At 37.8% G+C, this 16,998-nt stretch overlaps 1 protein-coding gene across 1 annotated transcript; it reads right to left on the reverse strand.

The window, feature by feature from the left end:
- Positions 1–329: 329 nt before the first annotated feature.
- On the reverse strand, positions 330–13,414 carry LOC139724826 (uncharacterized). The gene is made up of 8 exons (XM_071635950.1): positions 13,142–13,414; positions 10,497–10,590; positions 8,486–8,663; positions 6,063–6,237; positions 4,323–4,487; positions 3,213–3,509; positions 1,856–2,020; positions 330–500 (listed from the first exon to the last, which is right to left on the reverse strand). Exons 1-8 carry the CDS (start codon positions 13,412–13,414, stop codon positions 330–332), a joined length of 1,518 nt encoding a protein of 505 aa, XP_071492051.1.
- Between the last annotated feature and the right edge of the window lie 3,584 nt (positions 13,415–16,998).

Here is a 16,998-nt window from a genome sequence, read left to right on the forward strand (position 1 = left end):
TCCTTGGACTTGCAAAACTACTTCCATAATAATAATAATAATAATAATAATAGTAGTAGTAGTAATAATAATAATAACAATAATAATGATAATAATAATTTTAATAATAACAGCAGGGCCCTCTGGTAGAGCAGTGGCGACACTGAAGAGGCTCCCCTGGGTAAATTAGACATTAGTATCATTATTATCACTATTATTATTATTATTATAATTATTATCATTATTATTGTTATTATTATTATTATTATTATTATTATTATCATTATTATTATTATTATTATTACTACTACTACTACTACTATTATTATTGTTATTATTATCTAAACCCACTACAGAGGTGCGGAGAAGACACATCTTGTTTGCACGTCGGCGATTGGTCTCAGGGAATCCACGTACATCCACTCGAGGGCGCGGTACGGGGACATCAGCTTGCAATAGTACATTCCCGCCAGGCTGGTGACGGGAAAATTGACGTCCGTGTAAAGCGAGCTTGAAGTCACCTGTTGGGAGGAAGCAGATGATAGAGTGTTCGGTGAATGGGTGCGGGAACGAAATAGAACCAAGGAGGTACCTCCTTGATAGAGACGCAGGGGTGGATCCAGGAATTCAGTACAGGGGGGGGGGGGGGTGCGCTCCCCATTAATTTTGTAAAGGCGCACCCCCACCCATACATTTTTTGATTTTTTATTTGTTTTGTTTTAACAAAAATCAAAGGGGGGATCAAGCCCTGCGCGCTCCCCCTGGATCCGCCACTGAAAACGGGGGGGGGGGGGGGGGGACAAAGAGAAAAATGGAAGAGAGGAAGAGAGAAATATGTAGGTGGAGAGCAGTGGAGATATTGATGAAAACTGTTACGCACTTTCGGGGGAAAAAAAGACCAGTTATAAAATGCTATGTTTCATGTCATGGAAGAGAAATACGAATGTGACTCGTAAGATTGCAATTCAGAAGAATAGTGTGGTATATGGAGTTCTTTCTGAATCACTAGTTGTGAAGTAATAACGCGAATTTAAAAGCACTATCACACATTTTTGCCAAAAAGTGATATAGGTTAGAATCGAATGCAGTTTAATATGACAAAAACTCACAACTGTGCCATTTATTTGTTTGTGCACAAAATATTACGTAAATCCGTGATTTGGTCCACAAATGCAGCAAATACAACTCTATATCCTGCTCACCTTAATGTATGAAGAGGAGAAAGAGAGAGATAGAGAGAGAGAGAGAGAGAGAGAAGCAGAGGGAGAGGGAGAGGGAGAGAGATCTCAAATGACACAGAGAAAAAACAATTTCGTCTCGTAATGGTTCCTATTTATACACGATTTTTGCGCACTATCTTTCAATAGGTGCAGAGTAAACATTGAGTGCAAATGTCCATGATTGTGCTTGCCAATTCTTGATGAATTCGAGATTCAACTTCGTTTCTTTCTTTCGTTTTTCTCTTTTTTCTTTTCCTGTTTTTTTTTTTGATGGGGGGGGGGGGAGGTGGTCCTTCAGTTTTGGAAAGGTTAATGATATCTCGTGAAGGCAGTGCAATTAGTAACCTTGGATGTAAAGAGAATGACAAAGGTTGATGACAAAGGTTAATGAGACCACTGGGAAATCAATCGGTTGTTGTTGGATTTTGAATATTACGTCATACAATTTTATGAGCAATTAACAATTAACTGTGATATAAAAAAAGGCTAAATAATGACAACGACAAGGAAAGTGATTATGATGATGGAATTGTGGAACTGATAGAATGAGACAAGGCATTGTCAAGGATGATGACAGTAACCATGGCAACGAAATACAAAGCAACAGTGAAGACCATCATCAAGAGAAAGATATGAGATAGTCCTGATGTGTTTACCAAGGTTGTGTTGTCACTCTGCGTCTTGTATTCTACGTGTGAATTCACCCAGGCTGACCCTGTTGCCGTGATGACGTCATCACCAAAGACGATGGGACGCCCTCTCTTCTCGTAGCGAAGCTTCACGACATCCGGAGCTATTTGGTACGCATAATTGTAAGCGGCCTGCGTTGACATCCGCGCAAAAGCGCGTGGATATCAAAATAAGTGATGAAATTGTTAAAAAGTTGTTGAATGTATCAGAAAATACTAGTAAAAGTCAATCATACTCATGTCCCGGTATGCTTTTCATCTGAGCGTGTTATTATACAAGTTTTTAAGCTTTCCCAGGACATCGTTTCGCATCAGCTGCAAAGAGAGTGTCCCAGCTTGGTGAATCTCGATTCGTCAGCTATGCTCTTCCCAAAGTGAAATCTGTAATCTTAAGTTCAGTCGTTGGGCCCCCTTCCAGGACCGATTACTCACATCAACCTTACACCATCAACAATTCCTGCAGACTATCAAAATAATTGGCCAGGACAAGATTGTACAACCGATTTTGTGATAGGATCTGTGAGACGACAACTTTATACTTTTCGCGAGTATACTTTCCTCATTATTCCCAATAATTTCTCCACAAGAAACCAAACAATGGTACGGAGAAAAAAACACGAACACAACACGAACACTCATTCAAACTTCCATCTGTGGCCTGATACAACCTTTTACCTCTAAAAAAGCTAAAGCATGCATGAACTCATGACGAGACGTGTGTACGCGATTATCCTTTCCTCAATAAACACATAATAACAGCTCATTGTCGTGCTATTTTTAAAACAGTCAATACCGTTTGCAAACTCAATAATCCGGAACGCATCAATCGTTAGTTATGTCGACCATAACGGACTCTAACACTTGTCAGAACAGTCTTTCTTTCAAGACTAGCATCGATGACAGAATTTTGAAAGCTTTGCCGTTCTCTAATGGAACCAAGGAGGGGTGGGTGGGAGACGACACGGCGCATGAGCAGTGCAATCAATTTGACCTCATCACTTCCGTGACGCTTTATATGGAAGATCTGACAAGATAAAAGCTTTGACTGTTCGAGCAAATGTGAAAACAGCAAGCAGGACACTGGATCGGCAACACACATCTATTTCCGTATTGCTAAAAATAGTTCATTAGTCTTGAGAGTGCTTGATTTGCCCACAGAACTGTTTGAAGTATGATATCATTTGGCCATCATGTTTGTTTACTTACACAGAGCGATTTTATTTCATTTCTGTCTTTAATTGAATATACGCTACACACTAAAAAAATAAAGGCCTTGCATTTCTTCTATATGTGCAAATTAAAGTCTTTCCTTTTTTACACGTACCTCATTAATTTCTTTACAGGTAGCCGATTCGGTGTAACTGTCCCCTGGTACAAGTCGCTGAACGGCCTCCTGGTTCTTCATCTTGGCTGCTATCTCGTCCGCCGAATCCATAATGTTCGATATATCGACCGGGTTACACGGAAACTCGACCTTTGACCTCGTGGTTATGATGGCGACCCCGTCGGAGCCTTTGACCACGCTCGGCTTTGACCTTTCGAACTCGCCCTGGTTTGTGTAGCCCACGTTGTAAATGGTGACTGGAGTTTCGTTGTCTTCGGGAAAGGCGGCCACTTGCATCTGTCAATTTCAATTTCAATTTTTCAATATCAAATCAAATAGTATTTCCAATATCACATTCTTTTGAAACACAAGAATTTCTCACCAAAAACAATGTGATACCAAAAAATATAAAGATGTAGATGAAAACTGGAAGAAAATGAGCAAATGTTAATCAACATCAAACTGTATATTTGAACAAAATTATTGTGTTATTTGAAAAGAGAGGCCCACGTAGAAGATGAGTTTGTGGAGAAGTGGCCTACTCAAATAATTGGAAAAAAGATGGTATGATAACGAAAGCACAAGGAGCTCACACACACACACACACACACACACACACACACACACACACACACACACAAATACATACACACACAAACAAACAAACTAATACTAGCATACAAACGATCGAAGAAGCAGAGTCGGGGACTGATGGACAAGGCAACAGGAGACATTGGGAAGGATGAGGTTAGAGATGGAGTTCAACTCTCGTAATGGAAGCCACCATGCAACCAGGCCATGATTACGTAATTTACATCCCCATATCACTCTTCTACTCAAGATATCATCAAAGGTGGCTGAATGAATAAGATACAAGCAATAAAATATCTGTCTAGTCTACAATCATTTCCAATCGCAATCTGAGAGGTATAAAATGTTGTCGGCATAACAGTGTCAACTGAGACTAATTATAGCACTTCATCAGCACTCGCCAGCAAATTATGTGCGTTTCATTTGAAGGCGTCTTTTAGTAATCATTTCATGATTAATTCATGTCGAAATCCAGATCAACACTCTACCTTGATTAGCGTGGCGGTCACGTGGACTTACCTGAGCATCTATTACCCACGATGACATGGAGCCATCCCACTCGATATCCTTGACTGCCGTAAGGGGCGCTATCTTGGCTTTCGTCCCTGCATGCGCCCAGGCCAGGCTCACAAAGGAACCAATGGTGTCCACATTAAGGTTGTATGACATAAAATCGCTAGAAGCCTGACAAATAAACCACAAACAAACAAACAAAACAAAACAAAACAAAACAGAGAAGAACCAGTTGTGATTAAGTTCGTGAAGAGGGTAATAATTACTGGTCATGTGAAACTTCATGCACTGGTTTCTTATACACAAAAAGGTTTATATATAGATAAACATGTTATTTTCTTTTTCTTCATATTTCTTTTTTTTTTTCGTCTCAAGGGGTTGGTGGATCGAGAATTCCTTAAATTATTTTCGAGTGTTTTGACAACTATTTCTGAGACAATTATCCTCGTCAAGCGTTTTATTTGTTTGTTTGTTTGAATGTTTGTTGTTTGTTTGTTTTCATTGTTCCATATTCCACGTTTCAACAAATAAACCATATACATAACAAAAAATTGTATGGGTGAATTGTCGAATACAGCAATTAAAGCCCGTCGCACACTATACGACTAACGACTATACGACTGACAGATTTTGGATCTGAAATAAACAAACGTGTTTATTCAGAGGCTGTTGTGATTTATTTCGAATCCAAAGTCTGTCAGTCGTAAGTTCGTGAGTCGTATAGTGTGCGGCGGGCTTAAGACAACTGAACATGTGAAGTATGAGGAATCTGTATAGAAGCATTGCTCGTAGGGTGTATACAGATTCCCAGATCATGGTATATGATGACAGTCTCCTAAATTTCTGTTGTATGGAGAGTTGCATAATTTGTCTTTTAGCAATTGTTTAGCGGCAGGTACATGTAATTCTCACACGGATATTTAGCAAGCTGAGGTCGTTTGACGAACAGGGAATGGCTTCTGCTGATGGTGCTATAGAGACAATGAAAGAAAGGGCAAACATCCTATAGAGACACTTTAACAAATTAGCATCGTACAGAATCCTAAATTTGTTCTCTTTTGACGGAGACCATGAGGATCAAAATTATGCGAATAACGATATTCAGAGGAGTGCTGAATGAGGATGTAATCACTTAACCGAAATCGAAAAAAAAACACAAACAAACAAACAAACCTAGGCCTACGGCCATGAGCAATACCACAAGATCTTTGCACCTCAAATTATCCTTGTTGCAAACCCCTGGGGCAGTTTTGATGGTTGTTGTAGTTGTCTAATAGATTATCACTACTTTTCTCGCCAGCTATATAAGATATCTATGTCATATATATTTATAGATTGTTATATGAAATTGTGATTTGTCGAATTGCGAAATACTATACATTTTAATTCATGTTATGAAGGAGTCCCCCGAGCCAATGCAGAAATCAAAATTATAAAACAACTTTCTTTTTCTTTTTCATTTTTAACAAAGTGGTATGCACGATATGCTATCCTATGCACCTTCATTGTTAATACAATCTCCAAATACATGATTAGCCCTCGTGCAATTTTACACTGATTTGCGTTTTCTTGTATAAAATTTTATGATTTAGTAAAGAGCATTCATGATCATACTATTCATATAATGCATATATAATTATAGTAATACGATATTATAGGAAGGTGGGAATGACAAGAAGTAAGGATGCGGTCATTCATTTATCACGATATGACAGTACAATGGATGAAGATACTATAGTAACGTACCTTTGCCAAAAGTGACCACGCCTCTGATGCATTGACGTCAGCCGGAATATCCTCCCTAACAACGAGAGGGGGCGGGGCGCCGGAAGAAAACTGAAAGTGGTTCACGCCCTCTACAGTAATGACAGGTTTTGTGGCAAGCGCAGCGAGATCATCGACCACGATTTCTTCTAAATCTCTGCCAGGAGAAATCGCCAAAAAAAACATAAAATGAAACACACCGTGTAAATGAACAAACGAAAAAAAAAACCAAACAAACACAATCACAGAAACATAACTAGGCATACACATTTATTTCATTTTTTTATTTACTTTTTACTCAGGGAACTTGCTAATTGTACAAGCTCTGCTATTTTGTGCAAGTTTCCTCCATATTCCCCCATATTCCTTATTATCGTGGGCTATGTCAACTCATAGAAATCATGTGTATCTATATGTGTTTGTAGGTGCAGCTGTACATGTAATTAACTGTTGTAATATTGTTGTTTGCATTTGTATTAGGGCTTCATGACATTTCACTTTTTCACCTGTTTTTACAAATCAATTATGCTACTTTGCAATTATTTTGTAATATTTGGATAGGAAACAAATAAATAAATGAAATGAAATGTTATTTAAAACAAATCTGTAATAGGTCTACCTGACTTACAACCAATAAACGTGTCACTGCCGGCGCAAAAACTCAGTGCACTATGCCAAGTGATATGTAATTTGGCGCCATCGCATCTACGATGAATTTAATATACGTTACTGCCATTGTATCTTTCATTAGATATGTATATACTCGTTCATATATACACAGACATACACAATCATGTATGTATGTGTGTATGTATATCTGTATGTATATCAATATATTATTTTTGGATGCCACCTTAGAGAGACGATACATGGTTGTAATTACTGTATTGAGTAGATGCATTTCTTTGTCTCCTTAACGCTTTCAACTATACACTGTATTCTATTCCGTTAAATCTATGCTTCATTGCTGACAACGGTTTGTACACATTTTCCTCATGTACATGCATCTCAACCTTTTGTATTAAGAACGTACAAAAAAAATAGATTTTTTCCAAGGTTCTCATGTTTTCAAGCTCTACTTTCGTGTCAACCCCATGAAAGATTCCGTAATAGAAAATATATTTTACATCGATCATTATTACGATGAGCCTGAGCTATTCGAATCACGAAATCTAACACACCCCTATAGTTTCTTTCTATATTTGTTTTTGTAAAATCTCGGTTATGAAAACGTTGAAATGACATGAATTTAAATAAATGAAATAAAACGACAGAGAGATAGAACGACATGCGGAAGCTACAAGAGTCTGTTTCTCTCCCTCGGGCAAACTCCCCCGTGCTGTTTTCAATTTCCGGTGAGATAGTTGCAGTTTATGATTTCTCCTTATAGTTCGTATACCTGACTCTTGGAACCCACTGCATGGGGAAATAGTTTTGTCATAATGATAAAGCTGGATCCGGATGTAGGTAAACCAGCCGTTTTAACATTCTTACGAAACGGAAATGAATATCACTACTACGACAATGCCTATCAATAAACGCAGCAGTCGTTTTTTAAAGAATTTTCAGAGAAACGCCTAATCTGCCGTATTTTTATTAATTTAGATCTTTCGATCTGCAGCACAATATAACTATATGTGTCCTTTATGCATCCACCCACAAGTCATTTAATGCTGCTGTTATGACGTCATATATCTGACAAATGATAAAAAAAGAGCTTTAAGCTCATATTACGTAATACGTAAAATTATATATATATATATATATATATATATATATATAAATATATATATATATATATATATATATATATATATATATATATACAATAAAGGGAATCAACGTTTGAAGAAAAACTAGACACCAATTTTCTCAAATGAATCACCTCGTTGTCCGTGCATGAGAGAACCACGAAAAACGAAGTGTACGTTTCTGTTGTTGTTGTTTTTTCACATAATTTGCCAACCTTGACGTGGGGAATTCATCGAAACTTATTTCCCTTGAGAAGTGGCTGTATCGTCGCAGAATTTCGGGATAATTCCTTCCGTTTATTTCAATTTCATTGATTAGCACATTGTAAACATGCCCGTCTTTGCGTTCAACTACGCTCGGGTAAGTGTAGATGTAGTTATAGTTATTTAAAGTGCTACACAGAGAATTTGTGAAGGTAGATATAAAGAAAGCACAACAAATACAAGCCACTGGTAGATAATCATAACACCTAAAAGTACATCACATGACAACATGCACAATTTTTCATTGACTATGTTATGATTCATCAACTTGTGATTGGATTAAAAAGTGTGTGATGGGGGTTCAGTAGTAGGTGTGTGGAATAAACGTATGGTGACACATTATGTTTGTGTATTCTTTAATCTGTAATCATAAAACTGTAAAATCCACACCTGAAGGTCTTTGCAATCCGTGTTATTCGCACCTGTCCGTCCAGGTCGCCGCTAAGGTGCATGACCGGGGTGGGAAAGGCGTGGAGACTCGCCGTGGACCCGGTTAGATACGAGCCCCACAGCATCATGCCCCGCGCGTCATTTGGACGATTTTTGACGTAAGTCTGCAAGAAGGTGCCTTTGATATTAAGGAGCGATGGAAGAGAGGAGGAGGGGGAGAGAGAGGGAGGGAGGGAGGAAAGGTGGGGGAGGTAGGGGAAAGATTGAAAGGAGAGGGTCAGACGCAAAGAGGAGGGGAGAAAATAGCAGCCAGTTGATGGGCCAAATTCAATTCAATTATATTTCAATATTTTATTTCATTTTTCGACAAAAACATGTAGACATCTTTTTTTTTCTGATAACAAAATAAAGTGCGTAATTTAACTATGTAAGATGAAAAGAGTGTACAATAATACGGATTATAGAACCTTACGATAATCATACACTGTCATAAAGCTGAAGTGATCAGAGGGAAGGTACACAATATGCAAAATTTGAAAAATGGAGAGATCCGCTAAAAAGACAAAGCTTGTAGGACAACTGTAGGATGTGAGCCCCTCAGAAGAAAAAACATAAATTGAAAGCACGGCAATTGGAGCAATTGAAATAAGTCTTTTGAAGAAAAAATAACACAAGCGCAGGAAGATGATCTTCATTATTATTATTGCTATCATGATCATCGTCATCTTTACTTTTGGAGATAAATATGATTATAATTTCATTACTTGAACTGCACAGTCTGCATCTTACTGTACAACAGGGATTATTCTAAGACTTTATTAATTCATTGCTGCACCTTGAGTGCAGGCAAAACCGGTACTAACATCATGCAGCAAAAAGGATGGTCCTTCCCCTTCGTAAGTATAATCTTTGCTGCAACTCCTGCCCTTTATACTATACCTTCAGCGCTATTTGCGAATTCATTGATGATAACTATTATTGATAATAATGATAATACGTGTTGATTGTTCTATTATATATGTATATCACTGCAGAGAATGGTCATTATGCATTTTTTTTTTGACTCCGGTAAGGGCCAGTTCAAGGAGGAACGATAACACGTTTAAAAATTGCGGAACACATTTTTTTCTTTTTTTTTAATCTGTCAGAACAGTAAAGTCAAAGTCGTCAAAGTGTGTGTCTGACAAACTGATAAGAAATTTCCACCAATTCTGCCCCCCCTATTCTACTGACCATGCAAGTGATAAACCTAACGAACACGCAACCTTTTATCAGTCTTACGGTGACCATGCTTTCATAAAATTTATTTCATGCACGTATATGACGTACATAAAAGACTCCGGGAAAATACACCATCATTATACGTTCTAAAACGGCGTGTGAATATATGCGCGGAATAACTACCTTGATAAATGATGAGAGTGTGATTTGCCAGAACAAGATAGAATTGATATGAATATATTAAATAGCATTTTCTGAAAGATTTTTTTTTTTTTTTTTTACCCAGCCTGGAACTGCTGAACGATGGTGCATTAAGCAGAATCACGAGTTCGTGTTTCTAAGTATAGTGTAATTGTTTTCTCATTTCCCATGGAGTCATCAACCTGTGTAAGGCCTCATAAAAAGAACGGTTTCTACGTAACAAATCAACTGCTTTATTTAATCAATCATTGATTTTCATGCAGTCATTGTTCAGAATCGGGACAAAAATTGGAACTCATAACATTTCCGATCATTCTTATTACTGATAATACTTTAAAATGATACTGGTAGAGAATCTGACTATTCTTCAAAATTGATAGGAAAAATATAAAAAGGAGGTCAAACAGAATAGACTATAGTACGCTACTAGACCACTGTAGCGGTGACGGGGGAGATGTAGATTGTCATAAGTGATGAAATAGGAAACGTGAATTCACATGAAACGAATCACTTTTAATCAAAATGTTTGCATGACATGCTCGATAATAACTGTCTCGAACGTTAAATGCTCAGCGTGTTATCTATATACCTCCCAAAGAATGACCAGCCATGTAGATCGGTGTGTTCGCTGCCATGCCTCTGTCTTTCAACTGTGTCATTGCAATTCTGATGGCTCGACTTAGCTAGAGGAGAAGAGAATACGTAGTCTGGTATAACTTCAGTAACAATTATTTTCTTTTTCATTTTTGTTTTCAATTCTATTATTATTTTTATTATTATTATTATTATTATTATTATTATTATTATTATTATTGTCATTATTATTATCATTATCACTATTATTGTTATCATTATTACTATTATCATTATTATCATTATTATTATTAAGTATTTTGTATGTGGAAAAACAAAATAAACTGGGGTCATTCCACGAGACTGGCACTAAAGAGACACACTGCAGACAAGGCCCACGAGTTTGTCACTGTAGGCAAAAAACGGCATTAAATCACGGGACTTAATGTGCCGGTCCCGTTGGGCCTTTTTTGCTTAATAGTGTCGAGTTCTTGGGCTGTATAACTCGTGGGCTAAGATTCGTGGGTGTCGAACCCGTGATGTGCACCCAAATGAACTTTCACAAAGTGTTTTTTTTTTTAAATCAGAAAAACGTAAACATTGAATTGAAATGAGTTGAGCTGAAAAATTAATCGAAGCATGTATCCAATAATAATCACGGCGTAGATTAGTCTCAGAGAACAAAATCTAAGTTACATAAAATACGGATTATTCAAATGCTGATCACTCAAAACTTTTAAAACGAGAGTTGTTGTTTTTTCTCTTTCTACAAAAAGAAAGAAGAAGATAGACAAACAAATTATCATCATAGAAAGCTGTCTTGATATTTGGGCGTTGTTCGAACATGTTAACACATTTGGTAAATCATATCTAACTCGAGGTGATGAATATATATTGCATAAATATGTCATCTGTGATCATGGATACACTTGCGATGACTAACGTTGGATCGATTGCCACAAAACCTTACGAAAACGTAAGTGATGATAACAAATTTGTAAGGCACGCAGGTAAAAAGACTCACAAAAAATAAGTAGGTTACTCGCTGCAAGAGCAAGGGGCAGTGACTTGGGATTGTTAGAATATGTGATGATAGCAAATATTGTAAGGCACGCAGGTAAAAAGACGTGAATAAGTGGGTCGCTCGGTGCACTAGTAAAGGGCTTGGGATTGTTAGGATAAAGCGAGCGGCTGAGAAGATAAGGGTGTTAGGGACCTCTAATATGTTATTTGTAGTTTACAGTCAAAAATTAATACAAAGGTTATTCCACAAAACAAAAATGGTTCCTATCAAGATTATAGGGTGACACATCTTACCTCAGAAAAAAAAAGAAAACAAAAATATGATTGCTTCTAAACATGCATTTAAAATCCAAAAGAATAACATTAAGCAAGCCAGCAAACAGACAAACAAACAAACAAAAAAGAAAAAGAAAAATCTTTTACTTTGAGCGGGTACTTGTTGAGGAATTATCATCAGAATTTGCTCGCACGGGAATGTTAACATCTGGCCAGAAGGAAAATTCTTCCCTATGTCATTGAGGGTTACCAACCTGGCAGGTATAAGAAAAAAAAAAAGAAGCTGTGGAATTCGTTTTTTTTTTTTTTTTTGTCACTCAGAATCTGATTTCCTATAGATGAAATTAACATAATGTCAGAAGTTATTTAGAGCATATCATCAAAACAGGAAAGATATTATTGTTGATGAAATAATAGTTATATGTAGACCGTCAAATTAAAACCTTTTACTTATTCAACGGTGTTATTGACTTACTATGTACACACTCCTATGTAATAGGCACCACGCGAATTACACATGATTTATCATGGTAATGTTCGTTGACGTTACATCAACACCACTGCCAAAATTTCAGCGACGTAATGTTGTCTGAGTCTCCCCCCTCTTATTAAGAAGCCTACTCGAATTTCTGCCGTCACAGCAATTTTCATTGATAATGCTGTTGTGAACAACTCTTTTTCTTCGGACATCACTTAATAGTATAATATTGTAATAGTATGTGATGCTTCTAGTCATTTCACCATTTTTTTTTTAATGCTGTCAAACCCAATTTATTATCACCTGTGAGATTCCCCTTTCATTCAGCTCGGATTTCAGTGATATGCCCGAAGCTAATTTTCAGAAGCGTAGGGATATACTAGGATTCCATTATAGTTGGTCGATCGTTCATCTTCAAAGAGGGGCAAATTTATCTATTTGTTTATGTGAAGCGAAACTGGCAATGGCATTTAGAGTTTCATTACATGGACTGCAATTATTCCGATTTTTTTTTATATGAATAGTTATTGCTATCGTTGATTTGAAAGGCAAGGAAGTATTTTGGCATAGTGATACCTGGGATGAAGTGGCAGCATCCAGAATCTATAACGAAGAATAAATTTAGGCCTATAACTAACTCTATTATTGAAAATTCGTTGTACGTGAAATATCACTCAATCAAAGTATGTATTTTTGATTCAATCAATTGACACAACTTTAAATGAAGTTAGTAAATTGTTTTTATTTTACAACAGACAGGCTTATAGGAACATGCGAGCTTCGATGAAATAAGAAACATGGTGAATTCCAAGCCAATAAAATCTTGACAAATCAACGTTTGGATAAAGAAAAAAAAAGCCGCAGAGTGACAAAATGAGGCAAACCTCGATTGGATTGGGCGTGTCTTCGAAGTAATCGGTGGTGAGGGCGACCCAGAGTTTGAGAGGGGACGCTCTCTGGATGCTCTGGGCAAGTGGCAGGTAACTCTCTCCTCGAAGTTGTGCCCCAGGTATCACGATGAGGCCAGCCTCGGTCTCGGCGTCACCGTTCACGGGCTCGACGACTACGGCCGAGAGCCCGTGAACCGTCACACCAAGGCACGCTAGTCCGATGAGGACTACCAAGATTGGCCCGCTGAACAAAGCTCTCGTGTTCATCCTCGACTCGTCCGCAACTCGATGCAATGAAGGGACAATAATGAATGCGGCCTGTTCAACCTGGCTGTTTTGGCTGGGAGTTAGTTTCTTTAAAACATCACTTCGTGCCAAGAGCAATTATGCAAAACACATTATGGATTTTATTAGATAGCTTCTTATACAAGCACAGTACGGATAATCCGTTTGAAGGAGCTAATTCCCAGTGGATCTTATTTTGACCGAAGTTCAAAGTCCGTCGGCTCTTTCGGAGGGAGCAAGGACTTTTAAACTGAATTCGATTCTCACCATCTGTTTTGACTAAAAGGAAAAATCTCCACTTTATGGGAATATTTGAATGAATACAACAAATCAACCGGAAAATTACGATATGGCATATGACGACAAAGCTTGGACGTTTTGTATCGATGTAATAATAGGCTCTAAACCTCTTAAAATCATTTGAAATATAAACGATATAAGGAAATTACAAAGAGACTTCTAATTCTTTTTTCTAATAAACACGACGCATTGCTTCGACTTGTTAATGATATGAATTATATTAAGGGTAATATCGTTTTTCCAGTGCTTTCTAAAAGTGGTACCTTGTAGGTCGATTGCTGGATATGCTAGAAAATGAATTTTATTCATATCTTCTCCACATCTTTGTTCTGCAGTGATGTCACGAAATGATGTACTCTTCTTATTCCAGCGATGGCGGCAGCAAAACCATAAAAATTCATAATATTTGAACGGGCTGATCGATTTTTACCGAGGTATTTTACTAATGTTGCGGCATCCGTATGTATATCATTTTTTCTTTGTTGAAAATTCTCTTTAAGTAGATCATTTTAGATGAAACATCATTGCCACGTTTGATACGGGATCTCTACTCACATTAAAACGTTGACTGTGACGTTCAGTTCAGTAATCACAGATACTTAATGTTAAGTCAACACAAAATTCTGCCATTTGTCAAAACACCAGATATATTTATATCAAAAAATAATGCTAATAATGGCAGTTTGCTTATGACACCGAAGTAATGCACAATTACAGTAAACGACTCAATTAGAATCTTAAAGCCACGTAGCGAATATAAGAGTTTATACAACACCTCAGAATGATGTCGAATTGTGATTGGCCAAGAACATGTCACATGACATTCAATAGAAAATACCTATCAAACTCATTGAGAGTGACAGCCATACAATAGGCCCCTGGCATGGGCCTATAGCACGGCTCGAAGGTACTATAGCACGGCTTCGCGGGGGGCTACTAATGCATGGCCGCTCACAAAGTTCTGTGGCTCACACCCGTAGCAAAGCGCCAGCAAACTACATTGTACAGTGTACGTACGTGCTGGCCGGCTGCGCTGCGCTGCCGGTAAGTCTCACAGACCAGGCGCGGCGGAGTACTGCAACGTTAACGTATACGCGCAGTTACTTTACCTAGCTAGTTGCATGTATCGCGGCCTGTATACACCTAGCGGTACTGCTGTGTTTTTACTTTTGACTCTGATCTGCTACGTGGACCACAGTGATCCCAACATCAAGACTTCATTTCAAGTTGAGAAACCGTAATTTGATTATTTTTCTGTGTTTTTATACAAAATCATTTTCGGAAATAGACAAAGTCTAGACCTACTACTAGATCTACCGACATCTCAGATCGACCTAACAGCCAGGCCTAACTCGATCTAACGTTAGCGTAGAATGGGTATAGACCCTGCGGAGTTCGTGATTCCTGTGACTGTGTGGTCGAATCATGACGAGTGTTTGAAAGCAGTACACAGGGTGGTTTACAATTCTCTGCCTAATTGTTACATTTATTTTTGGGCCTTCCTGAGTTGGCGGTCACTAATTTTGTATTGTGATTGTGGACAAGGTGTTGTATAAAACGAATAATTTATGATTTTGTTCGTGCATTGGGGCACGTAATACCGCACTCGGCGCGAGATTCGCCACTGGTCTATTCAACGCGGCGCTACGCGCCTTGTTGAATAGACCAGTGGCTCATCTCGCGCCTCGTGCGATATTCGTGCCCTATGCACTCACAACTCATAAATTATTCGTATAATACAGCACGTTATCTCCGTAATTAGCAGGATCTCGTGGCAATCGTCTAATCTTAACGAGGATTTATGCGATTCCACGTTTGACATTGCGTCAGGTTAAGCACACTGTAAACACTTAGGCTTCTTTTGTCTGGTTTTCTGATAAGATATTAAAACGATGTAGGCTTCTTTCTTTAGTTTCTTCTTCTCCTTCTGCTGTTGTTATTGTTGTTGGGAACACCACTCGAGTATTATCTGTTTGATTCATCGTCTATGTTATAGTTTCGTTTAACACACACACACAAAATCGTGAATCACGTGCCGTATGCACGTGATGTGTGTTTGTTTCTTTGGTTTTATTTCTGCTTTTTCAAATCACACATAACGAAAGAATACATACATACGTTTTAAGCATAACATTAGTCGACGCACAAGACTTAGCATACTATATTACAAAATAATTCAAGAGGAGATCTGAAGAATAACAATTGTAAATTAGCTACATAATGATTGAATACATATTCATTCAAACTATGTTATTACGATAACCAAAATTTAGTGAAGAGAGAGAGAGAGAGAGAGAAAAGGGTGAACCTGAGGTGATGAATTTTGAGAATGTATGTAACTGTAATAATTGTAAGAAAAGAAAAGCAGGAGACCACGATCATAAGCAGCTGCGTGACATGGATCGAGGCCTCAGGGTAAAATTCGAAATTAAGTTTGACTTATACATAACTAAGGAACGTGTCTACAAAATAAAATTTTGTAATTGACAACGAAATATCGTAATAACTGTTTGGTAAAAGAGAGCGGTGGAAAAAGAAAAAAAAAAGCTTTTATTTCATCTATTTCAAGGAACAAATGTAAGAAGCTTGAATTTAAAGTAAGCAAACTATTACTGCTATACTGTGCTGAGGTGAGTTATGTGATGTGTTGTACAGGGCGTGGAGTGTAAAACTAATTTGACGTTTGGGTTAATAGTTGGGTTTGTTTCAGTGTATGTATGTCGCGTACGTGTCCGTAGTATATTTCTGTTTCTGTTTGATATGATCGTCGCTATTGTGATTTGAAATAGACTGATGCAACGCAGTTACTCAACTCCCAATATACCTGTGAGAGACTATCTATTTAATAGTTAACTAACCTGAAGCAATTTTCCTGTGGTATCAAAGGCTATTTCATTTCGATAGAAGGTGCATTTTTCACAAGTGTCTTGAATGAATATAGTTCAGTGGTATCCTTTATTTGCCCAGGGGGGTTGTCCTATACATCTGGTAATCTGGTCCATGGTGTCTAAATGACGTTTGAGCTATCATGAGCTTGGGATTACGAAGGTGATAGTCTTTGGTATGCAGAGTCGAGATGGGTAGGGTTGGATGCTGGAGTTAACAGTGTGCAGGTCGTGGAACAAGGATGGGAGGGTGTTCGAGGTGTATTTATGCATGAATATGGCGGATCGCAATGTATGAATGTCGTTTATTTTAAAGATTTCGCTAGCGCTTTGCATCCAGTGGAAAAGGCGCTCTATAAATGTCTACTATTATTATATTTT

Source organism: Diadema antillarum, unplaced genomic scaffold, assembly GCF_040938485.1.
Source record: "Diadema antillarum isolate AM-2024a unplaced genomic scaffold, OU_Dant_1.0 scf00000231, whole genome shotgun sequence".
NCBI lineage: Eukaryota > Metazoa > Echinodermata > Echinoidea > Diadematoida > Diadematidae > Diadema > Diadema antillarum.

What these genes read in the sequence shown, in the direction of transcription:
- LOC139724826 (XM_071635950.1), bottom strand. Translation starts at nt 13,414, where the DNA reads ATGAACACGAGAGCTTTGTTCAGCGGGCCAATCTTGGTAGTCCTCATC. An exon ending in ACACGCCCAATCCAATCGAG is followed by an intron (nt 10,591 to 13,141) that starts GTTTGCCTCATT and finishes CTTCTCCTCTAG; the next exon opens with CTAAGTCGAGCCATCAGAAT. An exon ending in GGCTGGTCATTCTTTGGGAG is followed by an intron (nt 8,664 to 10,496) that starts GTATATAGATAA and finishes TTAATATCAAAG; the next exon opens with GCACCTTCTTGCAGACTTAC.